General features: G+C 42.3%; 1 protein-coding gene across 2 annotated transcripts in view; it reads right to left on the minus strand.

Moving 5' to 3' along the window:
* Window positions 1-12: 12 nt before the first annotated feature.
* The window catches only part of SMG7 (SMG7 nonsense mediated mRNA decay factor), a 91,752-nt gene continuing 67,361 nt past the window's right edge, over window positions 13-24,403 (minus strand). Inside the window, exons 15-23 of one of the 2 annotated variants that reach the window (XM_061634063.1) lie at window positions 17,296-17,440; window positions 16,008-16,393; window positions 14,140-14,514; window positions 11,257-11,406; window positions 7,143-7,223; window positions 5,549-5,705; window positions 4,909-5,079; window positions 4,681-4,829; window positions 13-2,243 (exon numbers count right to left, since the gene is read on the minus strand). In XM_061634063.1, coding sequence (XP_061490047.1) covers window positions 2,130-2,243; window positions 4,681-4,829; window positions 4,909-5,079; window positions 5,549-5,705; window positions 7,143-7,223; window positions 11,257-11,406; window positions 14,140-14,514; window positions 16,008-16,393; window positions 17,296-17,440 — 1,728 coding nt within the window. In that variant the 3' untranslated portion in view covers window positions 13-2,129. The remainder of the gene's footprint in view (window positions 2,244-4,680; window positions 4,830-4,908; window positions 5,080-5,548; window positions 5,706-7,142; window positions 7,224-11,256; window positions 11,407-14,139; window positions 14,515-16,007; window positions 16,394-17,295; window positions 17,441-24,403) is intronic. The other variant, XM_061634064.1, reaches the window with a different exon arrangement.

Below are 24,403 nucleotides of genomic sequence, written 5' to 3' on the forward strand. Positions count from 1 at the left end.
TACTACACAAGGCTGGCTGTAGAGAACATGGTTTAATTAAAGGCAAAGCTGAGTTCAGCAGCTGCAGGTCTCGCACAGACAAACAAAAAACAGAAAAGCAGCTTACGACACAAACCAGTTTTCTCTGCTGGGGTTCCCCTTCCCTTGAGGCTCCTGACATAGCAGGGTGTGTGTGTGTGTGTGTGTTGTGGGTGGGGGGGAGAGAGGGAGGAAAGGGAGCCCTGCTCAAAAGATTAAGAAAAAACATTCCAAACACCAGACATCTCATGCAGAAATGGAAGCCTATGGGCTGGGACTCTGGCACTGCTGAGTCAGATGGTGAACCTGATTAGGTTGCCTAGGGTGCAAGAATCAGTGGTGGTTTGAACACTGGAATGTTGCAGCTGCCTTGGTGCACAGCTCAATCACACAAACTGGCAGAAAAGGGTGGGATGGAAGTGGGGACAGGGAGTCAAGCAGAGGGCCTCAGTTTAAGATTACAACTACGGCAGGAACTTAATCCTTGAGACTTGCTTGTCTTGGAGGAACATCTTTTAGAAATGCAATGCAGAGCAGCAACACTGCTAGCATGTGGAGGCATAGGAGGTCCAACTGCTATCCTAGAGAGAGCACTATGCATATAGCGTCCCTTTATATCAAGTCTATCTGCAGCTGCTTCACGACTCCAACGTCACTTGTAGACCCTGGATGTGCTTTGCTCTGCAGCCGTTTCCCAGCTCACAGACCTTGAACTGACACACGCACGCACACACACACACTCCTGCAACTGCAGCAGTTTATAATATTTAAATTGTTTCCATAACTACCCTGGGAAACAAAAAGAAATGCTGTCCTTTTGTCCTATGCAAGAAGAGTTGCAGTCTTCCTTCTGCTCAATAAATATCAAGAAGAACCCTTTACCCCATTCTGCACCCTTGCAGGAGCAAGTGGGACGACTGGCTTCTGTGCGTGGGTTCCATGTGACGTGTCCTCTGTTGCCTTGAACTTCCATTCCAAAAACTGAAACCTTGGGGCTACAGGTGCGTGTGAGCCTTTGGAATGGGCATACACCTATAGGGAGAGGGACTGCACACGTCATCCTGTCCAGACTTAACTCCTTTACTCCCCATTATCCTGCTAGGACTCTGTGGGATGCTGTATATGAATAACAAAAGTACAAGCAACCAGCACGGAAAGGAAAGGGAGGGACGAAAGGCGGTCGGGGGGAAAAAAGACACAAAGCTTTTTACCTACCTACATAAAGGAGTCAGGCTGTGAATGCACAGACCAGCTTGACATTTCATGAGGCTGGTCACTACACTATCATAAAATGTACAGGAATCTGAACCATTTAACTTAAAACCCCATAGCAGTGGCTTGCGTGCCCTAACAGAGAGGCCTGCAATGGCCACTGCACTTCAGTACTGGAATCTAACCCATTCAGGGTTATCCAGAGACAGCCTTTGAGAAAAACATGGAAGTGGTGCTGGAGGGAGCAGATTCTCCTTCACGAAACTCCTTATCTAACCCAGGCGAGAGAGGGACTAGCTCTCCACCCAATCGACCACCACCCACCTCTGGCTGGACCAGTGACTGGAGGAGTTGCTACACACTGACTACAAAAGCATATCTGTGTATGGAAGGATTCAGTGTGACCTTACTACTGAGAGTAATAATTAGAAATTTAGATGTTCAGGAATAAATCTCAGCTACATTCTCAGTCAGCAAAGCTATCGGTAATAGATTCCTATTGGTTTCCCCAAAATTGAGGAGAAGGATTGAGAAGTTCTCAGTGGCTTCTCCCAACTGCTCTTCATTCTCAGCTTTTTATTTTCCCACGTGGCTGGGGACATGCACGATGGAGAAGGTGAGAGGCGGTGATTTCAGGTTACCGTGAGACAAACAGCAGTCCCTCTCTCCCTCCAGAGGGCCCTGAAGGGATGGGAGAGTTCCTGGTGTTGGTTTTCTGTTGCACTGCAGACATTTTCGTGCACACTCAGTGGGTTGGTGGAGCACTTACGCCCTCCTGACGGCAAGGAACAGAAGAGAGGGCTGCCACGCACACAGGACTGTGTGAGACAGTCCTGCAAACCCAACATGCCATGATGTATGGAGCTTCCGGTTGCAAAGGTTGCCACCCTCTCATATTCTCAGTGTGGTGGATTCATGGCACCTTGCCCGCGTTGCTGCTTTTGCTTCTGTTGCATCAACAGCTGCTCCAGGGCAGAAGGTCCAGGATGCATCATAGTACTGGACCAGATAGACTAGAAAAAAACCCAAACACCCAATAATGTGAAATCGGAAGCAGAAAAAGATTAACTAACTATTTCAAAGCATTGAACATCCTATCCTCTCACCAGAGCTTGGAAGATTACTTTTTAAAAGTAATAAATTACAGTTGCAGTTACATGGCCCAAAAAGTAGTAATTACCCTTACAATCACAATTGCTCTGAAAGTAACGGATTACTTTGCTTTTTCTCAAAAGTAATCACTACAATTACATTTCAGTTACTTAAAAAAACACGCCTACATGGTGCTGGCCTTGGCTGCTGCTTATCTAAGTAGCCTAAAACAACATTAAAAATAAACACACACATACAGAGGTAGTAGAATAATTCTTTTTATCCATAAGATAGCAGTGGTGGTCTCTCCCGCTGGTAAGGGAGGTGGGGAGGGACACAGAGGCCACTACTCAGATCTTTGCATGTCAAACCAAGTGCAACCCCCCCCTCAGCCAGCCAGCATAATCTCTCTCACTTAACCACCTCCCAGACCCTGCCCTGCCACCAACTAAGGGACACTCACCCAAGCAAACATTTTCCCAAGATGCAAAAAAGTTGAAATACTGCAAATGCAGCACAGTAGCCAGAGAGGGTGGTGGAGGCCACTTTGTGTGCCAAGTGCAAACACAGTATTCACACACACAAACACACACACATACGTTGTCATCTTTCACCTCCACAGTCCTTTAACTCCATTCTGCTGCTGCCTTCTCCTCCTCCTTTATCCATGTTCTTGCCCTCCAGATCCTTTTCCCCTCCACTCCATTCTTCACCATCACCATCCATTTTTTAAAACAATTGTTTTCTCCACTCCACCCCGTCTCACTCTCCACCTGCTCCCTCGTCGCCTCCCACCCACCCACAGAGCATGAGGGAAGAGCGATGCTGCACAGAAGCCCAGTTTGAGGCACATGATTTTCATCCCCAAATCAGAGGAGCAGACGACTTCCCCTGCTTCCCCCCCCCACAAACAAGTAATGCCCCAAAGTATTGCTGGAAACATTGCAATTACTCCACAGAAGTAATAAAATTACTATTACAATCAAAATGTGAAGGAATTACCCACTCGTTCCTCAAAAAAGTAACGAACTACAAGTAATTAGTTACTTGTAACTAATTACTTCCAAGCTCTGCCTCTCACCACCCCTGTTTTTACAGCATGGTAACAATAGGCAACTGGTTGCCCAGGGGGCTCAGGTGAGTCCCTAGAGGCTTCCCATCTCCCTGTGTAGTCCCTATCCCAATCCTCACTTACTGTACAGCACCTGAACTGCTTTCACAAGCCAAAGTACAGGCAAAGAGCTCTTTAAATCCAAAGACACTTTGGTCAGAACCTCCCCTTTAAATTGTGTTGGCCAGCCCTGCTCTTCTGGGTAAACAACAGTGGAGACTTTGGCAGTTCCCTTTGCTTATTAAGGCCCTCAAGCCTTCTGCTTTTGCTTGTTAAGCCCCTCGGCTAATTTGAGTGAGCAACTGAGTTACATAATTAGAGGGGGGCTCTTCCCAAACTGATGCTGTTTACCCTCTGGAGAAATGGTTTAAGGAGCCCTCTGACGATGTTTACATGGGAGCATATCAGTGGGCAGAGCCAAAGTTGCAGGCCCTTCAGCTCTTGCTAAACTTAAAACAGAGCCCCTTAAAAACCAGGGCAATAACTTCTTCTATTTCAGGTGTTTAAGCTGTGAGTGTTGGTGTTTCTGTAACTAAAAGGCATCATCCATTCATATGTGAGGGAGGGGGAAGATATCAGTAGACTTGCAGAAATACTTTTTTTTTAAAGGGAGGGGCTCTGAAAAACAGCCCAATCAGAACTGAGCATGCTTAGCGACTATGGAATGCTGACTCTGTGGGGAGAGGGAGAGGAATTCAGCAAGTGAAACCCTGAACAGGGAGTACTCTACAGGGCAACATTTTGTTGCAAGTCCCACTAACTATTTTAAAAAGCAGTTAATAAAGAATTCCCCATAAATCATCACAAAATAATTGGAATTTTGTCTCAATAGCCTGTCCATGTAAAAACGATCAGGAAATCCATAAAACTTGTTGGATACTTAATCTAAATCTGTAATTAAGGCTTGATTGTCCATGTTTTAATAAACGACTTGTCCAGAATATAGTTCTTAGAGAAGAACACAAAGATGCCACTGAATACCAGTCACTAGGTAATAACAGTGGAGAGGGCTGTTGCACTCCTGCCTTGCTCGTGGGCTTCCCAGAGGGACATGGCTGGCCACTGTGGGAGAGAGGATGCTGGATTGGATGGGATATTTTAGCATGACCCAGCAGAGCTTATGTTCTCAATACGTTGCCAGCGGAAGGCACATTTGTATTGTTTTGTAGTAGAAAGTGAGACCAGCAAATCAAGTTTCCAAATTATTTTTGGACTGCTTTGTCTTGGTAAACCTACATATATCCTACCTTCAGGCTTTCCATAAGCACAGCTGACGAATCCTCTACAGATGGGCCATGGGCTGACCAGGTACCACTGGGAGTGCTGGTTGGGTGCCAGCTACTCTCTGAAGAGGAAGATGTTGCTGGGAGGTAGTCCAGGCCAAATCCTCCCATTGCTGAAAGAGAAAAAGGTCAACAAGCCAGTGATCCAGCAAACCACCAAAATTATACCTCCCGCTTGAACTTCCTGCTCACCTGGCTTATCAGTCTTCCATCGATCTGCGACCCTCCGATCCCTGTTGTCTGGAGTCCCAATGGGTCCAAAGTTGGAGAATGGAACTGAATTATGGTTGTGAGTTGGAGGTGAGCTTGGCAAGCTGCTTGGGTTAGAGGAATGAGGAGACTGGCTAGCTGGTGTTGAATGATCTATCAGAACAGAGGTTTAGAGAACAAGGTCAACACAATACCACAAGAAGTAAAGTTGGTATCTTTTAAAACACTTTCTTTGGCTTTGTTTTCTCATTGCTGTACTTAATGTTTACATGATAAAACAGGCAGCTGACACAACTGCGATCTCTGAATGGGCATCTGCCCAGTCTGACGTAAAAGTGTTCTGTGATTTTGGAACTTTCTAGAGCTAAAGCCTACAACTTGGAATTTATAGCCCGCCCCCTCAACAGAACAAAAAAAGTACTGATGCCATGCAATGAGGCAAATGTCAGCCTATTCACTGCTCTTCCTAGAAAATACAGCAAATAAATAAAAGAGGTGTGGGGAGCAAGGAAAGAGGGTGTGTGACTGCACAGAGGAGCAACAGAAGAAAGACAAACTAGTTAATGCCAGCCATGATCTGAAGTAATCAAATTCTATTATATGCCATATAAAAGAGTATTACCTGAACTGGCTGGAAGAGATGGAGACCATGGAGTACCTTCAAAGAGAGAGTAGAGTGAAGTCTCTTGATGGGCCACTGATGGAGCGACCTCTGTTTTTGTGCTGGCATTAAGGTTTTTCCCATAAACCTCATTGAACATGCTGTTTGGGTATCTTTCCTACAAGATCAAGAGACAGAGTTTAACTCTGATCCATAGACATCCAAAACATTACCACATTTAGCCAGTAAATACTTGTGTCTACCTGCTCTCAATGTCTAAATTGGGGAGGATATACCTTAACTGGCAAGCACATGTCTATAGCTTGCAGCAAATAGTATAGCTCTCATATCTAGGAAACACATCATTTTTATAAAAAGAGGACATTAACTGATATTGAAGACTCAGACCTATTTCTATATTTTACTACATTTTTCTAAAAAAAAGTCTTCCTTTTTCATTTATTTTTATTTAAATCAAGGAATTCACAGTGATATACATTGTTACCAAGACTTCATGTGTCTTGAATTTCATGTTACTCAAATATATGAATTGCAAGTGTGACTACAGAAATGTGACATTTGCAATCTTTAATCTGCAGCTCATTGCTCAGCATGGGGGATACTGTACTATCCTAACATTCACACCATACATTTATTCCACTATTATTCCACTTTAAACAGTCATGGCTTCCCCACAGAATCCTGGGAGCTGTAGTTTGTTAAGAGCACTAAGAGTTTGAGGATATTTCTATTCTCCTCACAGAGCTACAATTCTCAGAGTGGTTTAACAATCAATCCCCTCTTCCCAGGGAAGTCTGGGAACTGTAGCTCTGTGAGGAGCATAAGGATCACTTAACAACTTTCAGCTCCCTTCACAAACTACCCTTCCCAGAATTCTTTGGGGGAAGCCATGACTGTTTAAAGTGGAATAAGCATATGGTGTGAATGTGGCCTATATCTTAAATCAGTTATTTGATGGAATTAGGAAAAGTACTAAGCCCCAATATATGTTTTAAACAGGGATGTGCAGCAGGCCTGTAACCAGCCTAAAAGATCAGGGGAGCAGAATATTTATTACATAATTTAATTTTGTTCTAAAATCTTTTTTTTGGGGGGGGGGGAATGAGCAACAGAATTACCTGCTCCTAGACACTCAGCTGGATCAATTGCTCCTAAACAGAAATACAGGGAATAGGCTCCTCTGAGGAAGAGTAATTATTTTTTTCTTAAATATAATTTTTTTCTTGACTAATTAGCAAATGAGCCAAATGGAAGCCACAGTATATATTAAAAAATGAAAAATAAAAAAGCATAAAATGAACATACCAGACTGAAGCAAAAGCATTAAATTGCAATTAGGAATTGAAATGCCAGAAGAATTATGGTTGTGAGAAAAACATCAATCCTCACAAACAGTACATGAGGTAGGAAGCCTGTGTTGCAGTGCGGCACTTCAGACAACAGGTAGGGGCTCGTATGACAGGGCATATCAGAGGGAAAGGCCTAGAACTATTTGCACAGTGAAAGGATTTACCTGCTATCATCATAAAACGACTATACAACTCACAAAAAGATGTGAATGGATGGCACAGAGAAAGTCTTCACAGTTATTTACCTGATTAAGAGAGAAGCCCGTGAGCGACAGGAAAGAAGATGACTGAGACATCAGATCTGATGGTTTCTCTAGCAGCGATTTCTTTAGAAAATCAAATAAGGGAAACCCACCATTAAGTAGTGCCAATGACTGACAAGATGGATCACTTTTCTGCACAAAACAACATACTGGAAACTATCACAAGAGTCCTCAAACAGTGTGTGTAAGAGAGGGAAATGCAATGAAGACCTTTGCACGGCTCTTTTGCTACATAACAGAGACGCTTGGAATATATTGTACAAAACAAATATGAATCACACTGTTAATTTGCAAGTTACAGCAGACAGCGTATTAATAAATTTGAGTTCAAACTCAATTAGTTGTTTAAGTTAACTAGAAAAATAAAAGAGGCAAGTCACCTGGGGAACTTTATTCTGAAAAGAGGATGTGTCCCAGCACCTCAAAGAATACACTGTTTAGCTTAGGCTATCAGTTATAGATAACTGCCCATTAAGATGTTTAGACTAGAGGGGCGAGTCCTTGCTCAAACTTGATGGCTTACCATCCAAATTAGCCTGATTTTCCTAACAATTCCTGAAATTGTTTTGTTTGACTATCAATACCATAGGCAGCTTATGCATGGATGTTTTATCATTCACAGTCAATGCATCCCTGTCAGATATGGATCAGATCAAGTTCACTTAAATCTGACTATGCTTTAAGTTGGATTCCTGCATTGAGCAGGGGGTTGGACTTCATGGCCTTATGGGTCCCTTCCAACTCTACTATTCTATGATTCTATTACTAATGCACAGGGCTGTGTATATGCTGCGAGTCTTTTGGAGCAAAGTGCAGAATACAACACTAGGTGCAGAATCTTAAAAAACCTAGCATGGTTCTACCGTTTGATTTCAAATAGATGATTGGCAGTATATGAGGAATGACTGCTGAAAAATCAAAAGCCAGAGGGATAGTTAAGATCTGAAATCATTGATGTCAAAGCTTCAGTGCCCTGCATAGCTCTTTGACCAAGGATAAATTATGCAAAATAGTAAAAATTGCAGAATTATGCAAAACTGCTCAATTTGCATAATTATACAGATCACAATTCAGTGTTTTTTGCCAGAAATTTGACAACTTCTGAATTTAGACTTCCTTGGTACACAATTTAATTTTTTCAGCATTGAACACATATCACCCCAATTATTATGGTGCATTTGGGGTCAATACCACATGCTGCCTTGAACTAATGTTGATCAGCACTATATCTGCAGCAAAGAGCGTCACTCTTCAATTATTTAATCATGGAGATATTTGATCCAATGTGTTTTATTAGGATCTGGGTGGATGGTAACTATATGTTTTTGTTTATCCAAATAATGCCAATGGTGTAATTAAGGACATCAGCCCCAAGCTGTGTCTTGGGTGAGGGAAAAGGTAGGATGCTCCATATTATATGATAGGAAACCGATGCAAACAGTTGCTGGCTTTGTGTACCTTGTGAAGGCTTGTGTACCCTGGAACCCAGGGTAGACTGGGAATTCTGTTAGTGAACTGGGCACCGTGCTACCTAACAGCCATCATGGCTAAGCTGGTAGGAGTATATTTTGGACTTGGTTTCCACAAACCACTGGGAGATTTAAACACTGACTTTGATAGTTACTCTGGTCAAATCACCCTGGTATGGAGGGTTGAGGAGGTGAGGTCCTTGAAGCAAAGGGGAATGCAGCTAAAGCTTAATCTGCTGAAGTCATACCAAAGCCAACTGAACACTACACGGAACAGTACTATTCTCCAAAGCGAACAATTCAGTATCATTCATTCAAGTCAGGTACTTTGCCTTTGTAAATTTACCAGTACCTGATGCTTCAGTGGAGAGCACTGTTTCCCAATACAGAAGAGGCATACATGCAACACTGAAGATAGTAAAAAAACAGGTATGTGATGAATTTTTGCTCAATATTCTCTATAGGCAGCATGTTTAGCTTATGCAAAAATAAAGGATAAGGTATGTCATCCAAACAGAGACCATCTGCTCTTCTATAGCTTCACTTGAAGTGGAAATACTGGATTAGTAAACCTGTTGCATATGAATTTTGAATGCCTAGTCTTTGATAAAAATGAAGCAGTCCCTTTTTAAAATCAAAAGATCAGAGTTGCCAAAAAACACACCAACCATTTTGACTGTCCTGCAAATCTCATACTGTAGAACCACATCACCTTCACTGAAATCAAAAGCCTTGAATCATACCTGTAATACAGTTCCTTCACACACAGTATCCCCAACTCAAATGTTCAGATTCTTTGTAGCCTCCCCATTGTGTTAATCCACACAACCATCCTATGTGGGAGGGTCATTGTTCCTACCCTATTTTACAAAGTAAGAACGAACGTTGAAAGACAATGACTTGCCCAAGGCCAGCCACTGAGGGCCGATGTAAACACAACACGCACAAAAAACAAGGAGTACTTCCTTGTCACTGATGCTTTGTATGGCAGAAATAATGATAAGGAAACCTCTTGGACATTGTGCTGGCCCAAACATAGGCAGCATCCCACTCTAGCACCACAATGGCTAATGTGGAACAGACGCATGTGCTCATGTCAATCCACAAGGGAAGGGAAGTAAAGAAAAATGTTTGGGAAGTGTTTTTGGGCTACTTCTACATAGGAACTGTAATGTTACTACTGGCCTAGAGTTCAAGGCTACAGATATTTGGCTCCTGCCTTCCAGAATCCACTGGACTACACTGGCTCGTGTCAATGTTCCCATCAACTAGTTAAAAATCTCTCATCCTGAGGAAGCATTTCAACAGACCAATCAACAGGATATCCTCCTAGTTATAGAGGACAGATGCGACCTCATTATGGTTTCCATAATGCAGAGGTGAGAAACCTCCGGATGGTGCTGGACTCAGGCTCAGTCACTCTGGCCATTGGGCAGGGATTATGGGAGTTGCAGTTCAACGACATTGGCAGAGCCACAGGTTCCTCATCCCTGCCATAATGCAAGTGACCTTACTCTTATGTTTGTGGTCATGTTTGAAAAATTGGTATCTTCCTCTAGACTATCAGACACATTCTGTGATATTTGAGGTAAAAAAGTGGCCCTTAACTAAGAATGTTTTTTCAGAAGTGTAAATTTAATATATTATATTTAATATATGTTATAATATGTTACTCTATTATATACATGTTATGTTATTCAACATAATATATTAAAGTTCTCCTGTCAAACAACTATGTGAATACCATGTAGTAAGTTAACAGTAGATGTTATTTTAAAAAGGCATCTGGCTGGTTCCCTACAGCAATCAGGCTACATGGATCCTTGATCTGATGCATCAAGGCACTTCTTCATATACATATGAGCAGAGGTAACTTGGTGGAGATCTGGACACCCTCAGTGTGCTCAAAGAATGTGTGGGCCCCGTAAGAAAAATGCTGAAGTTGCCTGGGGATCCTTCAAAAGAGGGATCAATGGGCCACAAGCAGCCTGTGGCTTATATTCTTACACAGGTGTATAGAACAGTATCTATTAACAAAACTCACTGAGCATCTACAAAACTGAAAATTAACATTTCTCCTTTTCAGCCTCCAATCTCCTCTTTAGATACTGGCTTGTTCATTCATATTGTGAAGGAGAAGCAATATAGTTTTGTACAAAATAGCCACATAAAACTTGGAATTTCTCAGCAAGACAAGAGATCAGGATTTGGGTCATCTAGGGTTGCAGCATTCCAATTCTGAGATTGTGCCTGCTTAAGAGCTCTGGAAAAGGAATGAGCTGAAACAGCTTCTCCTGCTCCTGTAGGCCAGCAGCTCCCTCCTCTTTCACTCACTGTAGAGTGGGCCTTGAAAGGCAAGATAATTGCAAACAACAAAGATTGGGAGGGAGAAGCTTCCTAATAGTCCCTTTTCCAGTGCTTTTAAGGATTCAAGTGCTGGGTAAGAAAACAGCAGATATCCATGATCCCGAGTCAGGAGCTGTCACGTATTTAAATTTCCCCACGATCACTATTTCAGCAAGGGACATGGATTTCACGTGTCCTATTGACCTTGTGGGAAAAAATATAAATAAAAAAGATATGCCAAAATTAGAATGAGAAGCAGCAGCATTAAGTCAAATACATACAAAGAGGCTTCGTCCAGGAAGAGAGGCGAGAGGCCCCAGCAGAGCTGGGTAAAGATCAGGAGGATTAGAGAAAATCAGCTCTTCCTCCTCCTCCAAGGCAGCCAGACTCTTTAACAGGTCCGGAGGAAGCAGAGGGGAGCTCTTGGGGTCCTAGTGACAGAAAGGAGCACAGTGAGATGCAGCAAGGAAAGAAGAGAAAGCAAGAGCAGCAGTAGGTTGTCTACAGGAAGAGGGCCCATATGAAGCAGAAGGGACGCAAGGCAGGCTACTGTACAAGAGGAGGACAGAGACGCCAGCATGCAAAAGCAGCTCACAGGGGTAAGAGCAGGGATAGAAGAAAGGAGAAAGAAAAGCTGAGGCAAACAAATTTATCTTGCTGGGTTTTTGTGTGTCTTTTAAGAGTAACTTGACTTCCCATTAAGTTTATAGTTACAGAAAACAAAAATGAAAGGGATCTTCTTATGGAAAATGTGTACCATCTTAAGAAATATGTGCAAATTAAGGCATTTCGTTGTTCAATGGCCAATAACTTAATCGTTTTGCTAACTTCAGGTAGGACCAAGGTGCGTTCATATGTAGTTCATGATCATGTGTTCATGATCACAGCTGGATGAACTACAGGCAGGTTTCCTCGTGTACTTCATGGAATCTGGACTTTAAAAATTATTATTACACAAACAAGTTTCTTGAACTTGTTGGGAGGCAAAATGCCAGCATGCTCGGGAATCAGATGTTTTGCTCCCTTTAATGGGTAGCTAATTCTTCTGTCTTGGCCTATCCCCATCAATATTACCTTTTCTATGAATCTCCCACTGCCCAGCATTTCTCCTTGCCAATTGCTTCAAATCTGCAAAGGCTCAGATGAGGTCCACATTGAAGATTAGAGATACCCAGGCACATAACATGTTATTGTTTGGGCCACCTCCTTGACAACCATGAGGGCTCTGTGATGACCTTTCCAAGTACTCCTAGCAAGCTCTCATAGATAGTTCTGTTTTATTCTTTGAAGACTGACTTCCTATCTCTGCTTCTTTGCAACTACTAACACACATCATTTGAGTTCCTGGTTTGTTCTCTAGGGTAAAATTATAGGAAAAGATTAATTGCAATAGCATTAGCTCAACTGATACGTTTATGGCTTTTTGGTGCGACTGCAGCACTATTCATCAGGGCTTTCTTACAGCCAGCAGCTGTCAGGAAAAAGTTATCAGTGTATTCAAAAGTACAAGTGGTCTGCTTAACCAGAACCTTGTCTCAGTCTTTGGTGGACTACTGCTGCTAAATAATTTTTTAGAAGAGTGATTCTGTGCCTTGATCACTTCCATGCATATGAGGAACTATTTCAAAATTAGCTGCTGCTTGTTTCAGAGTTGTCAGAGAGTTAGGACAAGGCCATTTCTAAAAAAAATACAAGATTCATACTAAATAATTTCATATCTAGTCTGCAGAGAGGCCCCATGCTGGACTGCAGACAACTGGCAAGGGAGGGAAGAAGTCCTCTACCAAACACTTCTCAACACAAGTCTTGATTGGGCAGGACAAGCGCCCTTTCAACCCATGCCCTGTGCTGGGGCCATTCCACCTTTTCACAAGGTCGGGGAAGCCCACCTTTCCCTTGCAGCATTTACCCTTCAATCTTAAGTTACACTTTAGGCTCACATGGCCTTGGGTTTCTCCTTTAATTTCCTTCCTCTCAGATTGTGGCTAAGAACCAGCACTACCAGAGAGGATAATTATATTTGCTTTTCTCTAGTTACACTTAGGGAGTGTCTATTTAAACCATGTAGGCTCACTGTATTTAAAAACTGTATTCATCTGTACAGTTTTGGCAGAAATCCATACTCAAACTGGAATTTCACAACTTTCCACAAGAGAATACTTAGTTCCACTTCTCTTGCCAAGATGACTTACCCAGGGCTCCATTTCAGTAGCAGCGAGACAAAGATTTGGGGTGGCAGGAGATTATGAGCAAGATTTAAAGGCCTGCTGTTATATTCAATATTACCATTGCAGCAATATCTTAAGATGTGCTGTAGTTATTTTTTTGTACCTCAATATACAAACATCTGTGTACTTAGTATGCCCTTGATCAGGAGATGGCTGGGGCGATGTTGGTTGAAGCTGGCAAAGAAAGGAGCTATTACAGCCACTACCAAATGCCTGCTACCAAGAAAGTACAGGTAGTTTTTTGCTTATGGCTTCACTAACAGTAAGATGGGCAAAGACTTTGGGTTGTATTTAGTGTAGCACTAACCAGGTAATTGATTTCTCCTTGCACAACAGGACAATCTCCCCCTAAATCTGTTCTAGGGATTCCCATGACCCTCTAAATCAGATTTGGGGATGGCATGGGGGGGAGGCTGTTGTATTAGCACAACTTTTTAGTTGAATATCATATTTTGCCCTATTCACCATCCACCACCACCCCCATTTGTCAAAAGTGTATTTGATACCCTAAAAACAGGGCTGGAAAGTTGGGTAGACTGTTCGGTTTGCCAATATTATTATATGAATGATGCCAAACCAGTCAGTTAATAAAATAAATAAATAAAAAGGCAAGCAAGGGGAGTTTTGCTTTTGGCATGCATATCTGGTACCATTTAATGTTTCTAACAATAGCCAGTGCATAAAACCAACAAACTAGAAACACAGATGCTTCTGACTGATCATGTATGGAACGTGGCAGGGAGATGGAGATACTCCACACACCTGATCTGATTGGTACCCGTGGGAGTCATCACAAATTGCTCCATTATAGACAATTTCCTCTGAAGTGGCAGTTTCCAGCCTTTGAGAGATAAACCCCCTTAAAAATATTCAATAAGCAAAGGAGAACTCTTTCCACACTCTGCCTGAAACTCATCAATTAAGTAGCACATTTACCTCAAAACCCATCCTAGGCACTGGATCCTGCTCTGGGCGGAAGACTCCCTGCTGACGTTTCCCTCTGCGGTCCATGTTAGCTTGCTGCTGTGCCATCATGATGCGGTTATCAGCCATGCCATAGGTGTCCCAGTAAAATTCTGGCACCTTGACCTCTGAGGGATTTGGGTTATATGGCTCCATGGGAAAAGGCTTCATTTTCTTCTCAAGAGGCTGCTGCTGTTGCATGAGGGGAGGCTGCATTGACTGTTCAAACAGTTTTAGAGGGTCCTGGCCCTGAAGATAGTAGGGCTGCTTCACAGGCATGATCTTTCCCAATGGGCCTTGAACCTGAGGAGGGTTCCAGAGCTGCTTGGAAGAGTCTGTCTGGGAATACTAAGAACAGACATCCATGTATTCAACATTAACAACTGATTGTGTAAAACCAGAGAGCCTCTCAACAAGAGACTAATTTAAGTTTAAATATTAAATATTAGGCAGGTGCCATCTCTGTTATCTTTTCGGTGCCTTTTGAAGACTTTCCTCTTTCAACAAGCCTTTTAAGTTGAGAACTAGTCTGTGTTGGAATTGCTTTTTAATATGTTTTTAAAAACTTTTTAAAAAACAGTATGTTTATTTAACCCTTTTTTAAAGATGTCTTTAAAGCTTTTAAAAAAATGTTTTTAAAGTTGTTTTGTTTTAATGTATTTCAAGGTCTGTTTTTATGCTGTTTTAAAGTGTTTTAGTGGTTTTGTTTGCAGCCCTGGGCTCCTGCTGGGAGGAAGGGCGGGATATAAATCAAACAAGAAATAAATAAATATACGTTTCTAGCCATCAAGAGATCAAACATGGCAAGTTCTGTTTCTGCCACAAATATTCTGCAGTTTTATTTTTTTGTTTCAGAACTGACCAACTGAATACCCTGACCTGATAAACTGTATCCTTCAAGCACTAGGGGACAGGAAAGTACTGTTTCCTCTTCACTGTACAAAAGTGTATGCTGCATTCTCAGTGTACCACCTAATCTGAGAATATGTCCAAACTGGCACCAGCCAATCACATACAACATATCTGAGCAAGACTGCACATTCTGCACCACCAAGCAGGAAAACCTATGGCTTTCATTTTGAGAGCAGAGTTCTTAGACCTTGTGATCAAGAGAAAAACTAAGGAAACATTTTAGAACCCGCACAAGAAAAGGCTAGCGTTCCAACATCAGGGCTCATATATTGTTAACATGGAAGGATTTCAAGGAGGTAGTATGCCATGTCACAGTTCTGCAACAGTTTGAAAAGCTGTACCTACCAAAATTCCTTCTCAGATGCAAGTGGTATAACAATACTTAATAAATAATGTTAAATAATATATAACAAAAACATTTATATAGTGCTTTCAAACGTTCAAAGTGCTTAACATACATTATCTATGGTTGCAATCCTTACAACACTCCTAGAAGGTTTTTTAAATAAAGGAACCCTAATATTCAAAAGGCTGGCCATCCTAGATCTAAAAAGGAGCTTCGGGAAAAGCTTCTATCAAACTTAAAGATAAAAAGCTGGTATGCTCTTATGCATGTTTGGGCAGCAGAGAGGAGCCTTGAAAGCATTATCAATAAACCACAGGCTCCTGCATAGTTCCCCTGTCCCTTCCCTGCAATTAGGCTCCTACTTTGTCATCCCTATTCTGACTGGTCCATTCCTTTCTTGCACCTTTCCACTGTGAAGTTTGCAAAAAGACAAATACAGCAATCAGAGTCAATCATATTTGAGTACAGAACCTACACTTCTCTGACCAAAAGTCTGGTCTGCATACAGTAATTAGTTCAGATTTGGATCCCCTTAGCAATTCCCTACCACTTGAAAGACCTTACAGCTCTGCTTAAAACTTACCTGCTGGAATCCAGAGTGATGTGGAGGACTCTTCCCTAAGGCCTGCACAGCTTTTGTAGGGGACTGCTGCTGCTGCTGCTGGGCCAGAGCCTGGACCTGTAACTGGCTTGCAGACTGTGCTGTTGCCTGAGCTGGTAAGGATGCAAGGGACTGCTGAGAAGGGGATGGTGTCTGAGGTCCCTGGTTCATCGGGCCTGGTCCAGAGGGCCGCTGCTGGCTGTAAGGAATGTGGGATTGTTTCCCAGCTTGCACCTGGTTTCCTGCAGGTGAATGAGCTGCAGGCTGAAGAAAGGTTCCTGGGACAGAAACACCACCTGGGAAAGTATATCCTGAGCCCATTGGGAAAGCCACAGGAGGGGGAATAACGTAGGCAGGAGGTGGGAAGCCTAGAAAGAAAGAAAAAAGATACACTTTTTAAAAAGGAAACTACTTTCTAATGCAGAGTATACTTAGGGGTCTCTTTGAATATTACTTCTTGCCTCCTCTTCCTCCTCCTTCAGGATTGTCCTCTGGAACAAATGAGCTCCCTCACTGATCCCACCCTTTAAAGGAGTTTTATTTATTTATTACATTTATATACCACCCCACAGCCAAAGCTCTCTGGGCGGTTTACAGCAATTAAAAACATTAAAAACAAATATACAAATTTTAAAACACAAAAACATTTTAAAAACACAATTTAAAAAAAATCTTTTCCAATTAAGGCGATCCCATATTCAAAATCAGGATTTGATTCAGTCATTTATTCTTTCACTCATCCCTGTTGGGGGACAATTCCAGGACAGAGTGGGGCACAACATCTCATCAGGCCTGTAGTGATGGCTTTCAGAGGATTTTGTTTCAATGCAGCTGTATATTGCACACAAAGCAGAAACTTTGAGAAAGTATAAGCTGTTTGTTTCACACATTACTTTTTCTAAGACCAAGATTATTATCTGTGATAAAAAATAGTAAGCATTTTGTGAAACAGTAGAATTGTCTTTTCAACCAAAGGTACACAAATTGGGAATGGGGTAGATTCCTAGTTTGTACACCTGTGGCAAAAAAGACACATGAGCTGTGATTCAGACATTGCAAAGAGATTGTAAATCTGTGCCTGGGTAAGGACGATGTAGGGCTGCATCCGCTTTTGTTCCAGGCAGAGGAAGAGAGAACCTTTTACAAAGAAGCCCATTTCTGTATTTTCTTCAAACACAGAAAAGTAGATATGTGGAAGGCATCGGCACACTGTATCATGATTTTTAAACAGAGCCAGATATAATTGTAATATAGAATACATGGCTTTTACCTGGGCGGCTAGGAAGAGGAGGGAAAGCTCCTGGATGATGGATAGGGATGAACTGGGAGTTGCTGGCCTGGTTTGGAGACTGAGTTACTGGTGTTTTCCTGGCTTCAGACACTGGAGTCTTCCGCAGCTCAGTCTGGGATTTTACCTAGGAAGACAAGCCATTCCAGCATTAACACTAGGTTTTTCCTTGGCTTACTTCTCCACATCTTCTTACAGTAAGCCTAAAGTATGCTTGAGATGTACTCATTCTTTCCCAGTAATTCTGGTTCCCATTCCTGTAAGCAGGGATCTAAAATTACTGGGTCTGCCTTGGTGGTCAATCCAAAATGTTGGTCACCTCTGAAACTCCGTATGAGGTCAAGGGCAATCCATTCCTTTCCCCAGCTTAGAACCAGGGTTAGGGCTGATGCTAGGAATGGAGCTGTAGAGAGCTGGGGCTTGTTTTGGCTCTGCATTTCCGAGATACTTGGAGGTCTCAGAAACAGTGTCAAAACAAAGCCCATGCCTCCTTCCAATCTAGGAGAGGGGGAAGGGTTTGTTCCAGCGGTTTTGCCAAGGGCTCCAAAATATGTGAAACTAAAGGACAAACCTTACCCCATTTCTCTAGCCTCAGCATTGGGAGTAGCATGAGATTCCATCACACTCACTATGATGAGCAAGAATATGAACCCCTACCCCACTATCTAAGCAACAAGGAAATAAACTCAGCTTTAAATACATAGCGCACATACCTGTTCTGTGCTGCTCCAGCTCAAGCTGATGTGTGTACTTTGCATTTTGCATTTATACTTGTTATGCAAGAAGGATCTTTAAAATATTGCTTTAGATTGCAACCCTGTACTCACTTATTTGGGAATAAGCCCCACTGAACACAATGGGAACTCACTTCTGAGAAAACATGTATAGGATTGCATTGTTAGTGGAAGTATCTCAGAATGGTATCTCTCTTGTCTTGGTCATTCCTATTCACCACAATCTAGTGTAGTTCTATTATCACCAAAAAACATATTTTATTTCAGAATTAGCATTAATTATATCTGCATAACAAAAGCAAATGCCAAGCAGCATTATGAACTAATTTCAGCACACTAGAGGCCATATAAAAGAATTAATATATCACCATTGAATGTGTATAAAGAGAAGTATTAAAATGCAAATGTACTGAGAACGAAAGATTAACAAGGTATTTTATAGAAAATCTCTCTCAACATTTATCCAACCATTGGATTTTTTACTTTATTTCCATTCAAGTGTAATAAATCTCTTATTAGAAATAACATGCTTCTGGAAGGTATGAAAAAAAGATTGTATATTGTTCCCAGTTTCTATCAGGCTTCATTTAGACAACACTGTGGATGCAGAGGTGCTAGTCTAATGGGAGGAATTGTATTCATCTGCCCTACCTGCTGGGCTTGCTGGTCCCACCAGACATGCCAGACATCAACTTGTTGGGTGCTTCAGCAGACCTATGCATGTTGGGATTTTATACTTGTAAACCCTTTACAAATGTTACATCTAATATGAGGACAGATGGGCTCAGTGCGAGAGAGTTATCCTGCTTCTGCACTGCATACAACCTGTATAAAACCTGTATAAAACACAACCTGTATAAAACACAGGGTTGAATGACTGAGCCTTCAATCCAATTAGTGCTGAACTTCATTGCCCTGGATTAGTACAAGCTCCATTTCTTTCACCATCAGCTATAGCCTCAAACATGATAGATTTGTTATACTGAGACTGAGGAAAGTCTTTAATATTATATTTTGATAAGCCACTTAGCCAAGAAATAGCAGAATCAACTGGCTGAACAGGAGAATTTGGAGATTAAGGGGGGAATCATCAGGGTTCTGAGCTAGAAATTAAAGAAAATACTCAGATACAAGAGGAATGATACATGGCTTAAGATTAATGCTAAACTTACATAAGTTTATGTTACATGTCATGCACCTTGCTAAGAATATTCTTTCCTTGAGGACTATATGCTGTAGTGTCCCTTTTATGAAAATTATGGTCCTTCCATCTCATGCATCAAATGCTAGCCTATGGCCCAGCCAGAGAAAAAAAGGGAAGTACTGACCCACCTGTTCTTCTTGTAGAAATGTTCAAATGAGCAGGTGGGTCAGTTCCTCCCATTTTTCTTGGGTGCAAGAAGCAGCAGCACAACTTAAAAGGGGCTGTGCCACAGGCCAGCATTGGAGGCAAGAAATGAAAAGACAATCCCCCTCTTCCAAAAAACTAACCACAATACATTAGGTTTTTATTCCAGCCTTGCAAGAAATTCCCCAAATCTACTAGTCCACAATAATTTTTACTAGCCCATCTACCATTTATTTATTTAGCATATTAATTCCACACTCAAGAGTGTAAGAGAAGTTAAAGAGTTAGACAGAATGCTGGAACAACAACAGCAAAGAGAAGTACAAGAGGTGGAAGAATAGCAGCAAGTTGAAGCAGGAGGGGAGAGTGTTGAGGAGAAACAACAAAGTAGAGGAAACTCCGTGGAAGAGGGTGACAGGAGCAGAAGAGCTAGATAACACCCTGCGCCAGCAGATCTATGGAACCGCTTTCAGGACAGCCTGCAGGGAAAGACTTACAGGAGACCCCATGGGACAGCGAGTGAGAGGCTAAAGCTCAGTCAAGCAGAGACAATGAAACCATGCCCCACGACAAGAGCAGGCGCAGTAGTGGTGGGAGACTCCCTACTGTGTGGGATTGAAACCCAAGTATGCCAAGAAGCCCCATGGACTCGCCAGGGATGCTGTCTCCCTGGAGGTTGGATTAGAGATATGATGGAAGGGTTGCCAGCACTCATAAAGCCCGCTGACAGATATCCCTTTCTTTTCCTTCATGTGGGAACAAATGATACTGCCAAGTGAAGCTATGAAGAAATCACATCAGACTTTGAAGCTCTGGGGAGGAAACTCAAAGATCTTGGGGCCCAGACAGTCTTCTTGTCCATCCTTCCGGTACTTAGAAGAAGAGTAAACAGAGAAAGAAAAATAATCTGGGTGAATGACTGGCTATGAAGGTTGTACCAATGTGAGAGATTTTGATTCTGGGACCACAAGCTACACTTCCTGGAAGATGGACTGCTGGCAATTAATGGGTTGTACCTCACAAGGACTGTAAGAATGTGTTTGGCCATAGCATGGAGAACTTCATCAGGAGGGCTTTAAACTGAATTCTAAGGGGTAAAGAGATGTAAACTTGGAAGTAATGATTGTGAAGGTTCATGCACAGTAACAGGAACTGAGAGAACAGCTCTAATGGGGCCCAATAAGAATCTTCATAAAAATGTAGGAAGGAAGCCAGACCATAAATCACACGGTCTTCAATGTCTGTATATATACCCAGAGTATGAGAAACAAACAGGACAAACTTGAACTCTTAATACAGGAAGGTAAATATGAGTTATAGCTGCAACTTGGTGGGATGACTCCCATGACTGAAATACAGCAATTGAAGGATAGAACTTGTTCAGAAAGAACAGAAGGAACATAAATAGAGGCAGATTAGTGCTATATGTTAAAATATATAATCACTGGAGGATAAGCTTGGTAGTCCCACCAAGAGTATATGAATTAAAATAAATGGGGCAAGGTATAAAAGGAATATGGTGGTAGGAGTCTCTATCAACCTCGCAATCAAGCAGAAGACGAGGATGAAACTTTCGAAAAGCTAATTGCCAATGTTTCAAGGAGGCATGATGTAGTAGTAATGGGGGACTTCAATTACCCTGATATCTGTTGAGAGACAAATTCTACCAAACACGGCACCTCTAAGAAATTCCTGACTTGTGTTGCTGATAACTTTCTCCTGCTGAAAATGGAGGAAGAAACTAGAGGATCAGTATCATTGACTTTACTAGAACTGAGATTCAAACCAATAGATATGACTTAGTGGATGCAATGGGAGTTACGGGAACTCTTGGGGAAAGTGACCACGCTATACTAGAGTTCTTGATCTTAAAGGAAGCAAAAGCTGAGAATAATCATATACTTACCCTGGACATCAGGAAAGCCGATTTTAAAAAACTTAGAACAATGATAACCAAGGCCCCATGGCAAGCGATTCTAATGAGAGAAGGAGTCATTTTAGATGGGAGTTTCTAAAAAAGTAAATTCTAAGAGAGAATTGCACCAATTCCAACAAGGAAAAAAGGTAGAAAATAGCAGAAGCCAGTGTGGCTCCACAACATAGGATGACATGAAAACAAAAAACAGACACATACACGAAGTGGAGAGAAAGGCAGGCCCCAAAGGAAGAGTACAGGCAGGTAGCACAGAATTGCAGGGATGGCATCAGGAAGGCTAAAGCTGAGCTCAGGGAGGGATGGTAAAAGCAACAAAAAAGCTTTCTTCAGGTATATCCATAGTAAAAGATAGAGAAAAGAAATGGTGATTTAGCTACTCAATGAGGATGGCAAAATAATAACAGATGACAAAGAAAAGGCAGAAGTGCTCAATTCCTACTTTGACTCTGTCTTCTCCCACAAAGAGGGTCTATGACCCTCCTGGAAAATGTGAAGTACACATTGAAGGGGGAGGACTGCTGGTTGAGATAGACAAATGGTCAAGGAATACCTAATTACTTTGAACAAGTTCAAATCTCCAGGGCCTGATGAGCCTAGAGTAATGAAGGACCTGGCTGAAGAACTCTTGGAACCGCTTTGCAAAATCATGTAGGATGGGTGAAGTGTTGGATGACTGGAGGAGGGCTAATGTTGTCCCTATCTTCAAAAAGGGCAAAAATGAGGAACCTGGGAACTACAGACTAGTCAGCCTGACACCATTCCCTGGGAAAATTCTGGTGCAGATTATCAAGTGGCCAATCTGTAAGCACCTTGAAAACAATGCAGTGATTACTAGAAGTCAACATGGATCTGTCAAGAACAAATCCTGCCAGATTAATATTATCTCATTTTTTGATCGAGTAAACTCCCTGGTAGACTGTGGGCATACTGTGGACATAATATATGTCGACTTCAGCAAAGGTTTTGACAAAGTGCCCCATGATACTTTGATTAGCAAGCTAGCTAAATGTGGGCTGGACGGAACAACTATCAGGTGGATCCACAGTTGGCTACAGAACTGTACACAAGAGTACTCATCAATGGTTCCTTCTCACACTGGGAGGAGGTAAACGAGCTGAGTTTTGCAGGACTCAGTCCTGGGCCCAGCATTCAACATTTTTATCAATGACTTGGATGAGGAGGTGCAGGGAATGCTTATCAAATTGCTTATCAACTGAGTCTGAATCCTAGCAAGACGGAGGCACTGTGGGTTGGTGGTTCCCGAGTTCGGATAATTGGTCAATTGCCTGCTTTGGACGGGGTCGTACTCCCTCTGGAAGAGCAGGTCCGTAGCCTGGGGGTGCTCCTGGATCCATCTTTGTTGCTAGAGGCCCAGGTGACCTCAGTGGCTAGGAGTGCCTTTTACCAGCTTCGGCTGGTGAGACAGCTGCAGCCGTTTCTGGACCGGGATAGCCTGACCACTGTTGTCCACACACTGGTAACCTCCAGGCTGGATTACTGTAATGTGCTCTATGTGGGGCTGCCCTTGAGGTTGGCCCAGAAGCTGCAGCTGGTGCAAAATGTGGCGGCGAGACTGCTCACTGGGGCAGGGTATTGCCAACATGTCACTCCACTGCTGAAAGAATTGCACTGGCTGCCCATTTTCTACCAGGCCAAGTTCAAGGTTCTAGTTTTGGTGCACAAAGCCCTATACAGCTTGGGACCAGGATACCTGAAAGACCGTCTTACCCCTTATATATCCAGTTGATCACTGAGTTCTGCAGGTGAGGGCCTCCTGCAGATACCATCTTATCAGGAGGTTCGTTCTGCACAATATAGGAAACAGACCTTTAGTGTGGCAGCACCTACCATAGAATTCCATAGAATTCCCTCCCTTTGAATATTAGGCAGGCGCCATCTCTGCTATCTTTTCGGCGCCTTTTGAAGACTTTCCTCTTTCAACAAGCCTTTTAGGTTGAGACCTATCCCAGTCTGTGTCTGTGTTAGAATTGCTTAATATGTTTAATAATGTTTTTAACCCTTTTAAAAAGTTTTTTTAATGTTTTTAATGCTGTTTTGTTTTAATGTATTTTAAGATCTGTTTTTATGATGTTTTAAAGTGTTTTTAGTGCTTTGTTTGCCACCCTGAGCTCCTGCTGGGAGGAAGGGCGGGATACAAATTAAATAATAAATAAAATAAATAAATTTGCAGATGATACAAAATTGGGAAGGACAGGTAATACCTGGAAGACAGAAACAACATTCAAAGTGATCTTGATAGGCTAGACCATTGGGCTGAAAACAACAGAGGGAGATTTAACAGGGATAACTGCATAGTTCTATACTTAGGAAAAAGAAACCAAATGCACAGTTATAAGATTGGGGATATTTGGCTCAGTAATACTACATGCGAGAAGGATCTTGGAACTGTTGTTGATCTCAAGCTGAATATGAGCCAACAGTGTGATGTGGCTGCAAAAAAGGCAAATGCTATTTTAGGCTGCATTAACAGAAGTATAGTTTCCAAATTGTGTAAAGTACTAGTTCCCCTCTATTTGGCACTGGTTAGGACTCATCTTAATACTGCATCCAATTCTAGACAACACACTTTAAGAAGGAAGCAGACAAACTGGAACAGGTTCAGAGGAGTGCGACAAGGATGGTCAGGAGACTGCAAACAAATTCCTATGAGGAAAGACTGAAAGAACTGGGCATGCTTGGCTTTGAGAAGAGAAGACTGAGTGATAGTACTCTTCAATTCCTTGAAAGGCTGTCCGACAGAGGAGGGCCAGGATTTGTTCTCAATCGTCCCAGAGTGCAGGACATGGAATAACGGGCTCAAGTTACAGGAAGCCAGATTTCACCTGAATGTCAGGAAAAAATTCCTAACTGTTGGAGCAGTACGATAATGGAACCAATTACCAAGGGAGGTGGTGGGCTCTCTGACACTGGAGGCATTCAAGAGGCAGCTGGACAACCACCTGTCAGGCATGCCTTAAGTTGGATTCCTGCATTGAGCTTTGGGTGGCGTGATTGGTGCTGCAGCATTTTGTGCTGTTTTTCCACCTCCAGCATGCGATGATGCGGACAGAC

The sequence above is a fragment of the Rhineura floridana genome, chromosome 6, assembly GCF_030035675.1.
Source record: "Rhineura floridana isolate rRhiFlo1 chromosome 6, rRhiFlo1.hap2, whole genome shotgun sequence".
In the NCBI taxonomy this organism is placed as follows: domain Eukaryota; kingdom Metazoa; phylum Chordata; class Lepidosauria; order Squamata; family Rhineuridae; genus Rhineura; species Rhineura floridana.